General features: G+C 38.6%; 2 protein-coding genes across 2 annotated transcripts in view; one reads left to right on the plus strand and one right to left on the minus strand.

Moving 5' to 3' along the window:
• The window catches only part of loxl2a (lysyl oxidase-like 2a), a 111,328-nt gene extending 102,764 nt beyond the window's left edge, over positions 1–8,564 (plus strand). Inside the window, exon 14 of the mRNA XM_034167060.1 lies at positions 7,091–8,564. Coding sequence (XP_034022951.1) covers positions 7,091–7,161 — 71 coding nt within the window. The 3' untranslated portion in view covers positions 7,162–8,564. The remainder of the gene's footprint in view (positions 1–7,090) is intronic.
• Positions 5,161–15,332, minus strand: part of r3hcc1 (R3H domain and coiled-coil containing 1) — a 46,626-nt gene continuing 36,454 nt past the window's right edge. Inside the window, 1 exon segment of the mRNA XM_034167601.1 lies at positions 5,161–6,689. The gene's annotated coding sequence lies outside the window, so the exon portion shown is untranslated.

Here is a 15,332-nt window from a genome sequence, read left to right on the forward strand (position 1 = left end):
ACAGTGCTGAAAAGAAACCTGGGGTTGTTCTTATTTTCTTCAATTAGTGATGAGTAGAAAGATGTCCTAGCTTTACGGAGGGCTTTTTTATAGAGCAACAGACTCTTTTTCCAGGCTAAGTGAAGATCTTCTAAATTAGTGAGACGCCATTTCCTCTCCAACTTACGGGTTATCTGCTTTAAGCTACGAGTTTGAGAGTTATACCATGGAGTCAGACACTTCTGATTTAAAGCTCTCTTTTTCAGAGGAGCTACAGCATCCAAAGCTGTCTTCAATGAGGATGTAAAACTATTGACGAGATACTCTATCTCCCTTACAGAGTTTAGGTAGCTACTCTGCACTGTGTTGTTATATGGCATTAGAGAACATAAAGAAGGAATCATATCCTTAAACCTAGTTACAGCGCTTTCTGAAAGACTTCTAGTGTAATGAAACTTATTCCCTACTGCTGGGTAGTCCATCAGAGTAAATGTAAATGTTATTAAAAAATGATCAGACAGAAGGGAGTTTTCAGGGAATACTGTTAAGTCTTCTATTTCCATACCATAAGTCAGAACAAGATCTAAGATATGATTAAAGTGGTGGGTGGACTCATTTACTTTTTGAGCAAAGCCAATAGAGTCTAATAATAGATTAAATGCAGTGTTGAGGCTGTCATTCTCAGCATCTGTGTGGATGTTAAAATCGCCCACTATAATTATCTTATCTGAGCTAAGCACTAAGTCAGACAAAAGGTCTGAAAATTCACAGAGAAACTCACAGTAACGACCAGGTGGACGATAGATAATAACAAATAAAACTGGTTTTTGGGACTTCCAATTTGGATGGACAAGACTAAGAGACAAGCTTTCAAATGAATTAAAGCTCTGTCTGGGTTTTTGATTAATTAATAAGCTGGAATGGAAGATTGCTGCTAATCCACCGCCCCGGCCCGTGCTACGAGCATTCTGACAGTTAGTGTGACTCGGGGGTGTTGACTCATTTAAACTAACATATTCATCCTGCTGTAACCAGGTTTCTGTTAGGCAGAATAAATCAATATGTTGATCAATTATTATATCATTTACCAACAGGGACTTAGAAGAGAGAGACCTAATGTTTAATAGACCACATTTAACTGTTTTAGTCTGTGGTGCAGTTGAAGGTGCTATATTATTTTTTCTTTTTGAATTTTTATGCTTAAATAGATTTTTGCTGGTTATTGGTAGTCTGGGAGCAGGCACCGTCTCTACGGGGATGGGGTAATGAGGGGATGGCAGGGGGAGAGAAGCTGCAGAGAGGTGTGTAAGACTACAACTCTGCTTCCTGGTCCCAACCCTGGATAGTCACGGTTTGGAGGATTTAAGAAAATTAGCCAGATTTCTAGAAATGAGAGCTGCTCCATCCAAAGTGGGATGGATGCCGTCTCTCCTAACAAGACCAGGTTTTCCCCAGAAGCTTTGCCAATTATCTATGAAGCCCACCTCATTTTTTGGACACCACTCAGACAGCCAGCAATTCAAGGAGAACATGCGGCTAAACATGTCACTCCCGGTCCGATTGGGGAGGGGCCCAGAGAAAACTACAGAGTCCGACATTGTTTTTGCAAAGTTACACACCGATTTAATGTTAATTTTAGTGACCTCCGATTGGCGTAACCGGGTGTCATTACTGCCGACGTGAATTACAATCTTACCAAATTTACGCTTAGCCTTAACCAGCAGTTTCAAATTTCCTTCAATGTCGCCTGCTCTGGCCCCCGGAAGACAATTGACTATGGTTGCTGGTGTCGCTAACTTCACATTTCTCAAAACAGAGTCGCCAATAACCAGAGTTTGATCCTCGGCGGGTGTGTCGTCGAGTGGGGAAAAACGGTTAGAAATGTGAACGGGTTGGCGGTGTACACAGGGCTTCTGTTTAGGGCTACGCTTCCTCCTCACAGTCACCCAGTCAGCCTGCTTTCCCGGCTGCTCGGGATCTGCCAGAGGGGAACTAACGGCGGCTAAGCTACCTTGGTCCGCACCGACTACAGGGGCCTGGCTAGCTGTAGAATTTTCCACGGTGCGGAGCCGAGTCTCCAATTCGCCCAGCCTGGCCTCCAAAGCTACGAATAAGCTACACTTATTACAAGTACCATTACTGCTAAAGGAGGCCGAGGAATAACTAAATATTTCACACCCAGAGCAGAAAAGTGCAGGAGAGACAGGAGAAGCCGCCATGCTAAATCGGCTAAGAGCTAGTAGCTACGCTAAGCTAGCGGATTCCTAAAAACACGCAAAGTGAATAATGTGTAAATAATTTAGAGGTGATTCAGCAGAAGGAGTGCTTTAGTTAAGGCACGTAAAGATTACACTGGGAAACAAATCGTAATCTAGATAACTAGATCAATCTAACTGCGCAGATTAAACAGCTAACAGATACAGAAAAACACCGCTGTGCTCCGGAACAGGAAGTGATACAATACCGCAGTGAGAGCCAACCACCAGTAGAGGCAAGCAAGCAAAATAACAGATGAATTTCAGATGCATTGATGCACATCAGCATCCAATATCCAATATCCAGATAAAATGCTGAAACCGACTTCTTCTGAAACTTCTCTGTTCTCTCACAACGTCCTGGATCAATAGAGCCTGAAATGTGGAGGTTTTCAGCTTGAAACAGGCTGACGATGGCGCCTGAGAGCGCTGCGCGACGTCTCGCACCGTGGGAAGTCCTTAAAGCGACAGTATCACCTCAAAATCTCTCATCAGCCATTAAAATTTTCACTGAAAACCAGCTTAATTTTTCGAACCGTGTCCACTTCGATGTGTCTCACAGGTTTAGAAAAAATTTTGATCAAACAAAGCGCCAGTCTCTCAGCAACTTCTCAGACAAAGGAATTCCGACGAAGGGCTGGATGACTCCTCCCACAAGGAGTGTTCACAGGCGGATGACGTCACCGACAGGCGTGGAAAAACTCACGCATGCGCACGAGGGTTCAAGCATGTCTGATGTAAAAACATATGAATGAAATCCATATAGTTTTTGAAAAAAATAAAAAGGACCTATACTTTATTGACAGCCCTCATAAAGTTTTGCAACATCTATCACCTCTCATACAACTTGTCAGTGAATAAACTGTCCCATTGTCATATTTTAATGATCTTACGCAGTATTTTATTGCTATATTCAAACCTTTCCCTAAAAAGATAAACAGTCAGGTCTGTTTTTTTCTTTCCTGTAATTCTGCTTTTGTACACCACCACAGTGGAGTTGAAATGAAACAATCAAGGTGTTCTTGTAGTGTAGACCTTCAATGTTTTTTCTATGGGTTTAAATAATATATACAGTGAGGCAAGTATCTGATCCACTATTGAATTTGCAAGTTTTCCCACCTACAAAGAATGGAGAGGTCTGTCATTTTTATCGGAGGTACACTTTTTAACTGTGAGACAAAATCAAAAAAATAATAATAAAAATGATTTGATCACCTACCAACCAGCAAGAATTCTGGCTGTCACAGACCTGTTAGTTTTTCTTTAAGAAGCCCTCCTATTCTGCACTCTACCTGTATTAATTGCAAAAAAGGGGGAGTGCTCTGAAAACACACACACTGGATGCGGCACTTTTCCTCTAGGAGGACACATATGTCCTGTTCTTATTTGGAGCAATTGCAAGAATAAGGTGATACTCAGAAAAACAATGCTACAGTGCCTTCCAAAAGTATTGGAACACTTGGCATTTCACACATTTTAGGGTGATTCTTTAACTACGGGCACTATTGGCCTTGTAAATGTAATTTCCACCACACCATTGCCTTACAATATAAAGCGCCTTGGGGCAACTGTTTGTTGTGATTTGGCACTATATACATGTGCTCTGATGTCACTGTTTATCTCCATAGAAACTACCCAAACAATCTTTCATACAAACTGTTTAGGGACATTACAGTGTTGTGGTGGAAATTACGGCAATAGTGTGGGACAACTACATTTTGTTTAAAAAAAATCACAACAGTTGTATGACATTGAATACCCCAATTATGTTTTGATTATTTTACTGATATTTTATTCAGAGATATTTTAAAACATTAGAAAAAACGTTTCTTTACCATTCATTTTTATCATTGGAGATCAAAAGTCTGGGTGTGGGACAAGCACAAAACGGCAATATTTGCATATAATGATGCTGAAAAAAGGTGAAAAAGTCATCATAGACTACTAGAACAAATTTCTTAACACACTTTCATTGTAAAGATAACTATAAAAGTGTGAAATTTCCCCTTTTTTCTGTTTTTCATACAATATGATCAAAGGACACAATAAGTGCCCGTAGTCTAAGAATCACCCTTTAATTTGTTTTTGCCATTTCAAATACAAAAATAAAAATTTTAAAATGATCTTCCTTAAACTCAAACTGAAAGCAAATCTCTACTTGATATAAATTAATTAAAAAATGTGAAAGCCAAGATGAGTTGTATAAGTAATGGAACACTTTGGTATAATACCCCTCTAAAAAAATTGTTTTATTGCCAGTTTTCTTCAGACAAGTCAGGGAATTGATACATGAACCTTTCCAAGTCACTGAATATGTCTTGAACTTTATTTACATCAGTTATGAAGAAATACAAACAGTATGGCACTCTATGGTAAATCTGTGTGGACAGTTCTCAAAAACAGAGTCACTGTGCAAGAAGAGTGAGGAAAGCCACCAAGACACCCAGACAACCCAGAAGAAGGTACAGGCTTCCGTGGCTGTGATTGGAGAAATTGTCCAGAGTGGATGCTTTGCATTCCAGTTATACAGCTTCATGATGAAGTGGTATTGAGGACAATTTTCTTAAAACAAAGACCTGAAAGTTCAGCTACAGTTTGCCAGAAAGTACATCTGAGATGCAAGTCTAGATCTAATGTTCTGCTGAAAGAAAAAGTGGGCAGCACAGTGGCTTAGTGCTTAGCACTGTTGCCTCACAGCGAGAAGGTCATGGAATCAATTCCCACTTGTGGCCTTTCTGTGCGGTGTTTGCTTGTTCTCCCCTTGTTTCCTCTGGGTGCTCCGGCTTCTTCCCACATCTAAAGACATGCAGGTTAGGTGAATTGGAAACTTCAAAAACTGTCCAGGTCTCCCTTGTAAAAGAGATCTCAATCTCAGTGGGACTAACCTGGTTAAATAAAGCTTCAATTTAAACAAAGAAAACACAAATTGGTGAAATGTATTTTATTGAAGTAATCGGGGCAGAAGATTAAAAGACCCCATCCAGGATTCGTGAATAACATGCAAATAAAAAAGTTACCATCTTCAATATGGTCTTAACAGATTTACAGGTTTTGTGCTCACACTGATCTTGTCAGATGGCCTGCTTCCACAGTCTGAACTGTTGACGGTCTTTGGGTAGAAATGGATAGAATGCCCTTTTCACACCATTTTTAAGGTGCTGCATTCAGGCACACAACAGAAATTCCCACCATCCAATCCCTCAAATGGTTTTGGAGAACAGATTTCAGGCACTCGTACACTTCCTTTTTCCGACGTGGCAGATTTTTGTACACCAAAACCACATCAGAGCTCCGGGAATGCAGGGATACCCTGAAAAACTGTTTCATTATTTGTTTTTATTTAATTTCCAGTAAATTCCGAGTAAAAGGTACCATTCATTCAACTAAAAACATGCTGTTATAAACTAGTGTTTACATGCACTTAAACTTGATAGAACCACGCCAGGCACAAGGGCTTGTGGGGAGTCCTGAAAAACTATAAAAAAATGGAACTGCCAAATACAATCTTTACTCAAAGCACACTCATATCTTTATGGCATTTTGCACCAACAAAAATGTATTAGTTGGCCTCAATGTTTTGTCATGTTTTTTTAAATGTCAAACATAAAATTATATTATAAAGATGACACTGTTTAGTTTTCCATCACTCAAACAGTTTTATGCAGTACGGAAGTGAGAAAGCGCAGGAACGCACCACGTTAGCTCAACAACAGTCATTTCAAATAGTGAAACAAACTTTTTAACAAGTAAAACCTTTTCAACTTGTTTATTAAAACAAAGAATGTAACATTTACAAGAAATATATATATATATATATATATATATATTGATTTTAACATTACAATGTTCTTACATTGGGTTCTTTACGAATATATTCCTCAAAATCTTAGACTTAGATAAACAATATTTACTGCAACTTTATGAAAGAGTACAGTCAACTGTCATCAGAAACAACTTGGTGACTAATGGTGGGTCATTATCAGTGTTCTTTCTTGAACATCAGTCTATAAAAATGGCTCCAACAAGTAAACATATCTCTTTAACTTTAATCTTGACTATGCATGGAAAAGGTGACATCAAGTCAATAAAGAATTACAACCTACAAACTTATAAAAGTGGCTTTAACTTCGGCAAGGAGGAAACACAACGCCACCCCTTGTGAATTTAAACATCCTCAAAACATACCTTAATTTCAAACTAACATGCAACCAAATCCAAGAAATCAAGAACTCCTCTGTGTAACTTCAAGAGCTTCTTCAGAAGCAGACAACTGCTCCAAACACTATTTTTTAAACAACTGATACCTCAGTGTGACCTCTGACCTCGTCACTTTGCCATCTTGACAATCGTAGAAGTACACAAATATCTGGTGGTTGTTGTGATCTGGAAGGTCAGCTGACTGGTTTGAGGAGTTATCAAACATCTGCAGAGAACCAACAATTGCTGAGACGTTCTCTGCAAAACACAAGTTTACATTAGTAGATTTTATTGTTATTTTTATGTCCCAACCTCATACAAAAAATGTAAGGTTAAAATCACAGTGTACTTCCTAGTTTTTGTACACTGGTAGATTTACTGTATGTCTAGGAAATAGTCATGAAAGTTTAAGTCCAAAGGTTGCCATTTCATCTCATCCACTATATGGCAGTTAAGAATCCTAACTGAGATACAGAATTAGGAAAAGTTTGATCATAAGCATAATTTCATCTCCCACTGGTTCTGCACATTAAGGGGTTACTGTGGAATGAATAAGAATGCAGCAGTGAACGGTGCACTGTTTATCACAACAAACGTTATGCTCAGGTTATGTCACATAGAAAGGTTTCATTTATTTGCTTTATCTTTCTCTCTTTTAGGTGGCTCTATGAGCTCAGACACAGAGGAAATGTTCCCAGGGTTGTTGACCAACCAGCTTTCACAGAGGTAGACTCACAACAAGCAACAAAGATGGACAATCAGGAAGCATGCAATAAATATTTGTCAACCACTAGAGGGTGCTACACTCTTTTGCTTCCTTGTAGCAGCGTTTTTTTTTTTTGTTTGTTTTTTTTTGTGCTGAATGGGACATGACAAAGACTGATTGGGAAAATTTATATGCAACTATACATCAACAGTGTTCTTCAGTCTTACTGTAAATGTTCTTTGTGTAAACATAGGTTTTCAATTGGTGCTTCTTAAGAGAGGTCAGGGAGGATTTCAGCCAAATAACCAATCACATTCAAACTGTTCCAGTAGTTATGTGGTGGTGCTTCTGTGCTACAAATCATGCACAATTTCTTTTTCTAGTAACAGAGGCAATGACGTGAGTTCATGACTGTGAGCACAAACTGAAACGTGACTATAAAACAGACTGTAGAATATATACTGAGAAATAACCCATCAACAACACAACTGTTCTCGTTCATTAATAGAAGGCACTTTCAGAGTTCATACCTAAAACCAAACAATTCTCAAATTCTGTATTGGATTAAGAGTATGAATGCACATTTTTAGCCATATTTCTTGCAATGCAACACACATCCAAATGTATGTGTCACTTTAGCAGAACTGGAACCTTGTCTGGGTCTACATAGAAGCTGACTTGTTGATTTTTTCTTTTCCCCTGTATAACAGTTTAATCAAGACCAGAGCAAAGGCGTTTGAGAAATTACTCAAAATGTTGAAAAATAACTAAACACTGCAAATGAATGTTCAATAATGAGAGAGAATCCACTTCTGGATCAAGAGCAACACCAAAATTAAATACATTCTTATTCTCAAAAACAGATTTCTCCACACAGATCTGATGAGATTGGCTGAAAACATTTTGGGTAATTCTGCTAAAAACAGACAACCCAGTGAATTATTTTACAGTAGTTTTGTTTCCTGCAGTATTTCCACCATCTGTAAAGACTTTCAGTCATAGGTTGATATCTCTGCATTGACCAGAGTTGAAAATTATTTATTTTTTTTCATCAAGGATGTCATCTTCCACATACTTGAGTCTGTTCCAAAAAGCTTTTTGTGTTTTTATTTTTTATTTTTGGTTGCTAAAATAGTTTCATCTTTATTGTCTTGACATTCCTTCAACTTCGTTCTCAGTGTCCATTTTCTTAAATTACGTATTGTATTGTTGTATTAAATTATCGTATTGTAGTCAGGGATTTCAATGTCATAATATTTGTACTGTATTGTCACAAATTATGTAAAAATGTAAAGCGTTGATTTTAAAGTAGCAAGTTCACAGACCCTTCATTTTACAAGGGGACTTGTTACTGGGTGTTTGACATTGTGTGCTTGGTTGAATGTAAAAAATAATTACATTCGCTGTAATAAAGAATGGTGGAAGCAACACTGCTGAATGGGTCATTCAGAGAAAAAGAAATGTTTAACCAGATGAGGTGTGGACACAGATGTCACAGATGTTGTGAAAGGTCTCAATATAATGGCTTAACATTTTTGTGGTCAAACCACAAGCAAACAAATCAACATAACTAGAGATGGGTGGTGTGGAAGAATTAGTGACATCAACAGCAACGATTTTGATGTTCAGTTACCAAGTATAAGTCACACGGGAGTATAAGTCACAGCCTTTTCTGGATTATCAGATGTTTAATTTTGGATTTTGTGCATTGTTGAAGTCAATTTTTTTTATTATTGGCATTTAGTATGATCAGACTTTATTTTGTTTAGTGCTTTGATTCCTGGGCAAAATCCCACATAAACAGTTATTACAGCTATTCCCATTAGCAACGAAATGTATGACATTTCGGTATATAAGTCGAAGCAGAGTATAAGTCGCAGGGTTTCCCAAACTAGTAAAAACACCTGCAGAATCTGACTGTTTTATTGACGCAGGGAGATCATTACACAAAGCAGGTGCACAATAAGAGAAAGTTCTGTGACTTTTTATTCACCCTAGGAACATAAAGTAGTCCCGCACCCTGAGAACGCAGAGCCTGGGCCGGTACGTATGGTTTAAGCAGGTCAACTAAGTACGGAGGTGCCAGTCCGTTAATAATTTTATAGGTGAGTAACAGAACTTTAAAATCTGATCTCACAGGGACAGAAAGCCAGTGAAGAGATGCCAAAATGGGTGTAATGTGGTCAAACTTTCTGCTTCCTGTCAATAGTCTGACTGCAGCATTTTGAACCAATTGGAGACCCCTAATGCTGGACTGCAGTAAACCAGAAAATAGAACACTGCAGTAGTCCAATCTAGAAGAAACAAATGCATGAATCGGGGTCTCAAGAACCCCGTCACACATAGCAAAAATATGCAGCAACCAGGCCGAAACAGCAAATATACCATCATCAGATGCAGTCGGGAGGGAAAGAGGCGTGGTCAGCAGTGTCAGAATGCATCCAGATTACATCATCCACACCTGCACGATGGCATCCAAAGTGCATGTAGACAACAGTTTAGATGACATAGACTGCTGTCAGATGGCAATAAAAGGTGCTGAAGACTGCCTGATGTCCAAACGTCTGGATGGCAAACATGGGACCGGAGTGGGAAGGAGCGCTGTGTTCCTCACGTGCACGCACAGCGAGGGGCTGACATTATCATTCAGCTGTGTGTGTGTATATATTCATAACCACTGCATGCGCCACTAAGCGTGCGCGGACGCCACTGGACACCTTTGCTGAACGTTTGCTGGCAGTGGGCCAAGCAGTCACACCATGCGTCAGACAGCCTTTCCAGTGAACTTTAATTTCTTTTTTGCTCACTTAAGGAGCACAACGCAACTCTGCACACCGTGATGTCGGTTGGATTATTACATGAAAATTCAGTAAGGTGTATCTTCTATTATACATTCCAAATCTAAGGCAGAACTCATATATACAGTAGTGTTCAGAATAATAGTAGTGCTATGTGACTAAAAAGATTAATCCAGGTTTTGTGTATATTTCTTATTGTTACATGGGAAACAAGGTACCAGTAGTTTCAGTAGATTCTCACAAATCCAACAAGACCAAGCATTCATGATATGCACACTCTTAAGGCTATGAAATTGGGCTATTAGTAAAAAAAAAAGTAGAAAAGGGGGTGTTCACAATAATAGTAGTGTGGCATTCAGTCAGTGAGTTCATCAATTTTGTGGAACAAACAGGTGTGAATCAGGTGTCCCCTATTTAAGGATGAAGCCAGCACTTGTTGAACATGCTTTTCTCTTTGAAAGCCTGAGGGAAATGGGACGTTCAAGACATTGTTCAGAAGAACAGCGTAGTTTGATTAAAAAGTTGATTGGAGAGGGGAAAACTTATACGCAGGTGCAAAAAATTATAGGCTGTTCTTCTACAATGATCTCCAATGCTTTAAAATGGACAAAAAAACAAGAGACGCGTGGAAGAAAACGGAAAACAACCATCAAAATGGATAGAAGAATAACCAGAATGGCAAAGGCTCACCCATTGATCAGCTCCAGGATGATCAAAGACAGTCTGGAGTTACCTGTAAGTGCTGTGACAGTTAGAAGACGCCTGTGTGAAGCTAATTTATTTGCAAGAATCCCCCGCAAAGTCCCTCTGTTAAATAAAAGACGTGCAGAAGAGGTTACAATTTGCCAAAGAACACATCAACTGGCCTAAAGAGAAATGGAGGAATATTTTGTGAACTGATGAGAGTAAAATTGTTCTTTTTGGGTCCAAGTGCCGCAGACACTTTGTGAGACAACCCCCAAACTCTGAATTCAAGCCACAGTTCACAGTGAAGACAGTGAAGCATGGTGGTGCAAGCATCATGATATGGACATGTTTCTCCTACAATGGTGCTGGACCTATATATTGCATACCAGGTATCATGGATCAGTTTGGATATGTCAAAATACTTGAAGAGGTCATGTTGCCTTATGCTGAAGAGGACATGCCCTTGAAATGGGTGTTTCAACAAGACAATGACCCCAAGCACACTAGTAAACAAGCAGAATCTTGGTTCCAAACCAACAAAATTAATGCCTCGCAGATGTGAAGAAATCATGAAAAACTGTGGTTATACAACTAAATACTAGTTTAGTGATTCACAGGATTGCTAAAAAAAGCAGTTTGAACATAACAGTTTTGAGTTTGTAGCGTCAACAGCAGATGCTACTATTACTGTGAACACCCCCTTTTCTACTTTTTTTTTTACTAATAGCCCAATTTCATAGCCTTAAGAGTGTGCATATCATGAATCCTTGGTCTTGTTGGATTTGTGAGAATCTATTGAAACTACTCGTACCTTGTTTCCCATGTAACAATAAGAAATATACTCAAAACCTGGATTAATCACATAGCACTACTATTATTCTGAACACTACTGTGTGTGTGTGTGTGTGTGTGTATATATATATATATATATATATACAGTGGTGGGCACAGATAACCAAAAAATGAACTTCGATAACAGATAAGATAAATGAAAAGTTATCTTTGATAAAGATAAACCGATAAACCACCCAAAAATGTATCGGAAGTTACAGATAATCGATAACCGATAAATTCCGGTGTTGTCTATGGGACATTTGCAGTTACTGAAGAGCTGAAATTGATTTTTAACACGATCGCTTTTGAAAGCATCAAAAGCGGTAAAAGACCTAAAGAATAAGCAAGAATGTTTCACCATGCTGCCCCCTGCAGGAAGCAGCACAGACAAATCCTGAGAGCACCCACGAAATCAACTCTTTATTAATCATAATCATTTTTCTTTCAACATTCTGCCCCTGCTGGAAGCTCTTGCTTACAACAATGCTCTCACCACAGAAGCACACCAAGAGCAGCCATAAGGCCAGCTCCTTATCAATTTCAACACTCCGGTCAGGCGAAGGTCTTGAAAAATAAAGTCATACTAACTTATGGTTTTTGAAACTACTGATAGAATAACTCCATTAATGTCAATTCTGTCATTTGTACAAAGTTAATATATAACATATATCTTTTAATGTTGAATAAGGCACTAATTCTGAGGTTTTGTAACAAACACAGACCGCAAAGCATTCTGGGTAAAAGTGCTAAACAGTGATTGGTTCAGTAATCCATTATGTAAACCAACACGTTAATGTGACGTGTGTTGGTTTAAAGATAAATGTGCTTTTGTAAAATATTCCATAATGTGACGTGTGTCGTGTGTTGGTTTAAAGATAAATGTGCTTTTGTAAAATATTCCATTTTTATTTGTAAAAACAGGCATTTTTACGGAGCCCTGGAAGTGTCATCGCAATTGCATGTTTTAAAACTTTTATGTTGTAAAACGTGCACTCAGTATTAGTAAGTAAATTTATTTATATAGTGCCTTTCACAGACATAAGGCCATGTACACACGTTGTCGGGTATTTGTAAAAACGAATATTTTACTCTTTCAGTTTGGGGAAAAAACTTCATCCACACTACGTCGTTTAAAAAAAAAATCCATCCACATCGAACCGTATAAATGTGTTGTAATTAGTCTGCCAAACCTTTGGGTGGCGGTACTGATTAAAATTCTATCCAATCAGGAGCCTTATTCTCTTGTCGTCACTTCCACAAAAACTAAAAACATGGCGCCAACCTCGTTCGTGTGGACCGATAAGGAGTCGCAATTACTTCTAACCGTAGTTTTAGAATACAAAGTTAACATATATGCACACAAAAAGCGCCTGGACAATGGACAATACCAACACTTAGAGCAGCCATGTACCCAGACATTTAATACTGCCATGAACACTCCTGGCCAGTAGATGGCAGTAGCAGCCTTGAAAAAATGTCAAACAAAATTCCAGATAATCCGTGTCTGCTACATTTAAGATGCATGGAATTTAACAAACGCAAATACACTAACGTCTATAAACCCAGAGAATATATTCACGAGAGTTTTAGGCACTAGAGTTTAATGCTGTTATCTGTGGACCCTGAACAGAGTGTCTGAAATGCATTTGTCCTGTCGTGAACGTCTGAGATTACCTTATGCTACCCATAATGCATTGCTGCCTGGCACAGCATGTGCTCACAAAACCTTAAAAATTAGCACATTACTTTAAAACGAAAACATATATCTGATATTTTCACTTTATAAACTTCAGACATGACAATAATTTGAAATAACTTGTCTAAAATGAGTGGTTAAAATTTGAACCATAAGTTAAACATGTATGCCTCTGGATGACTTGGTGACATTGCGATTATATTAGTATGGTGTTAAAGGAAATGACTTTTTTTTTGGTCACCAGTTCTCCTTTGCTTACAGATGATAGAGTGGTTTCTGATTGCAGAGGGTAGAACAATATGCTTATTAGGAAACTTTTAACAGGTAGGTCTCAACAGTTTTAACAGTTGTAAAAATGTTTTTCACTTCAGCTTAGTTTAGTACGTTATCGGTCTAAAAGTTATCGGACGGTAATTCATCGGAAGATAATTAGGCCAATGATGGTTTTTAAATTTATCTAAAAAGATAATCCGATAATGAAAACATTATCTTCGATAATTATCTGTTATCGGATTATCGGAAGTGTGCCCACCACTGTGTGTGTATATATATATATATATGTGTGTATATATATATATATATTAGTGTTGTGACGTTTGCAAACGAGCCGATTATTTTGAACGGCTCTTTAATATGAACGAAGGGAATCGAGTCGCGGCTGCGCGGGAGCCGTTCTTTTTGTCGTTCTTTTTTTTTTCGTTTTTTGTGTTTGTTTCACACAGCACCCAGGAACATCACATCCCCCCCGCATAGAAACAGAGCAGCTACTGGGGGAAGGGCACAGGCGGCAGCATGTGCCTTCACATCAGTACTCCTGCAGGGGGGAGGGGGGTTCTTGTAGTGCGAAAATAAGCGAAAATAAGGCAGAGGCATGTTGTACCACTAGGTGGTACAACATCGACCACCAAATTATAATGGGGTTATAATCAGTATTTCCAAATAATTCAAACTCAGATAATGGTTGATAATGGCTGTGATATCAGATTTAAAGTGAATAGAAAAAAGAACATGTGCAATACAAAAACTTTCAAAATCAAACAATATATGGAAAGAACAAAAACAAATGGTGTTGGTCTTAATGACCTTTCATTCATTTTTGTTTCTCAGTATGGGTTTCCTTGGTTATTTACAATGCGTTAATGCCATCTACTGGCTACTTTAAGAAACAACAGGTTTGGTTTAATGTCATGTTTCTATTCCCTGTTCTCTTCTCGTTTGGAACGAGATTTCGGTCAGTCAACACCAGTCTTTTGCCTGAGCGTGCTGTTCTCCCCAAGGATTCATGTCGATGTCCACTGCTGGCAGAAAAGGTAGGGAGACACAGAATAGGGGAGCAAATTTGAAAAATGACATTACATTCATAAAACCACATCATACAAATTCATTAACATAAAAACATAAAAAACATAAAAACACAGCAGAATAAATATACAAAACAAGAGCCCAGAAATAAGTGCGAGTAGGCGTAGACTTAAGTGCAACAGTGAGTCCTTAGGTGTTATTTAGGAGAGCAATGGCTGTGGGAATAAAAGAGTTTTTAGTCTGTTGGTTCTGCATCTGGGCATTACCAGGCGTCTGCCCGAGGGCAGAAACTTAAATTGTGGGTGCAGAGGGTGTGCAGAATCGGCCATAATTTTCCTGGCTTTTGACACAACCCTTGTTTTAAAAAGGTCCATAATGTCCGTGCACTGAGTTCCCATAATTTTACCACATTCCTTGACAATATTACAAAGACGATTGCGATTCTTAAGGTTCAATAGGTTAAGCCAACACAGGAAGGAAAAGGTTAACACAGACTCCACAAAGCAACTGTAGAACATTTTCATGAAGACACCATCTACATTATAATTCCTAAGTTTTCGCAGAAAGTGCATTCTCTGATGAACCTTACTGCACACTGCATTAACCTGCAATTCAAAGGATCATTTACTGTCAATTTGGGTGCCCAGATACTTATAATTCTCAACAATATCTATTTAGCTGTTCAGCTAATTTAATTTTTGCATGGTTATTACAGCGCACAGCAGCCAGTTGAGGCTTTTCACTACAGGTTGTGGTTTGGTTCCTGTGCACTCTGCACTGTGAAACGATCGTGGTTCGGTGCTGGAGGGGAGTCTCATGTTTAATAACGTCATGGCCTGGCAATACAGTTCCACATCACACCTCCTACAAAGTTTAGA

This window comes from Thalassophryne amazonica, chromosome 3, assembly GCF_902500255.1.
Source record: "Thalassophryne amazonica chromosome 3, fThaAma1.1, whole genome shotgun sequence".
Classification (NCBI taxonomy): Eukaryota; Metazoa; Chordata; class Actinopteri; order Batrachoidiformes; family Batrachoididae; genus Thalassophryne; species Thalassophryne amazonica.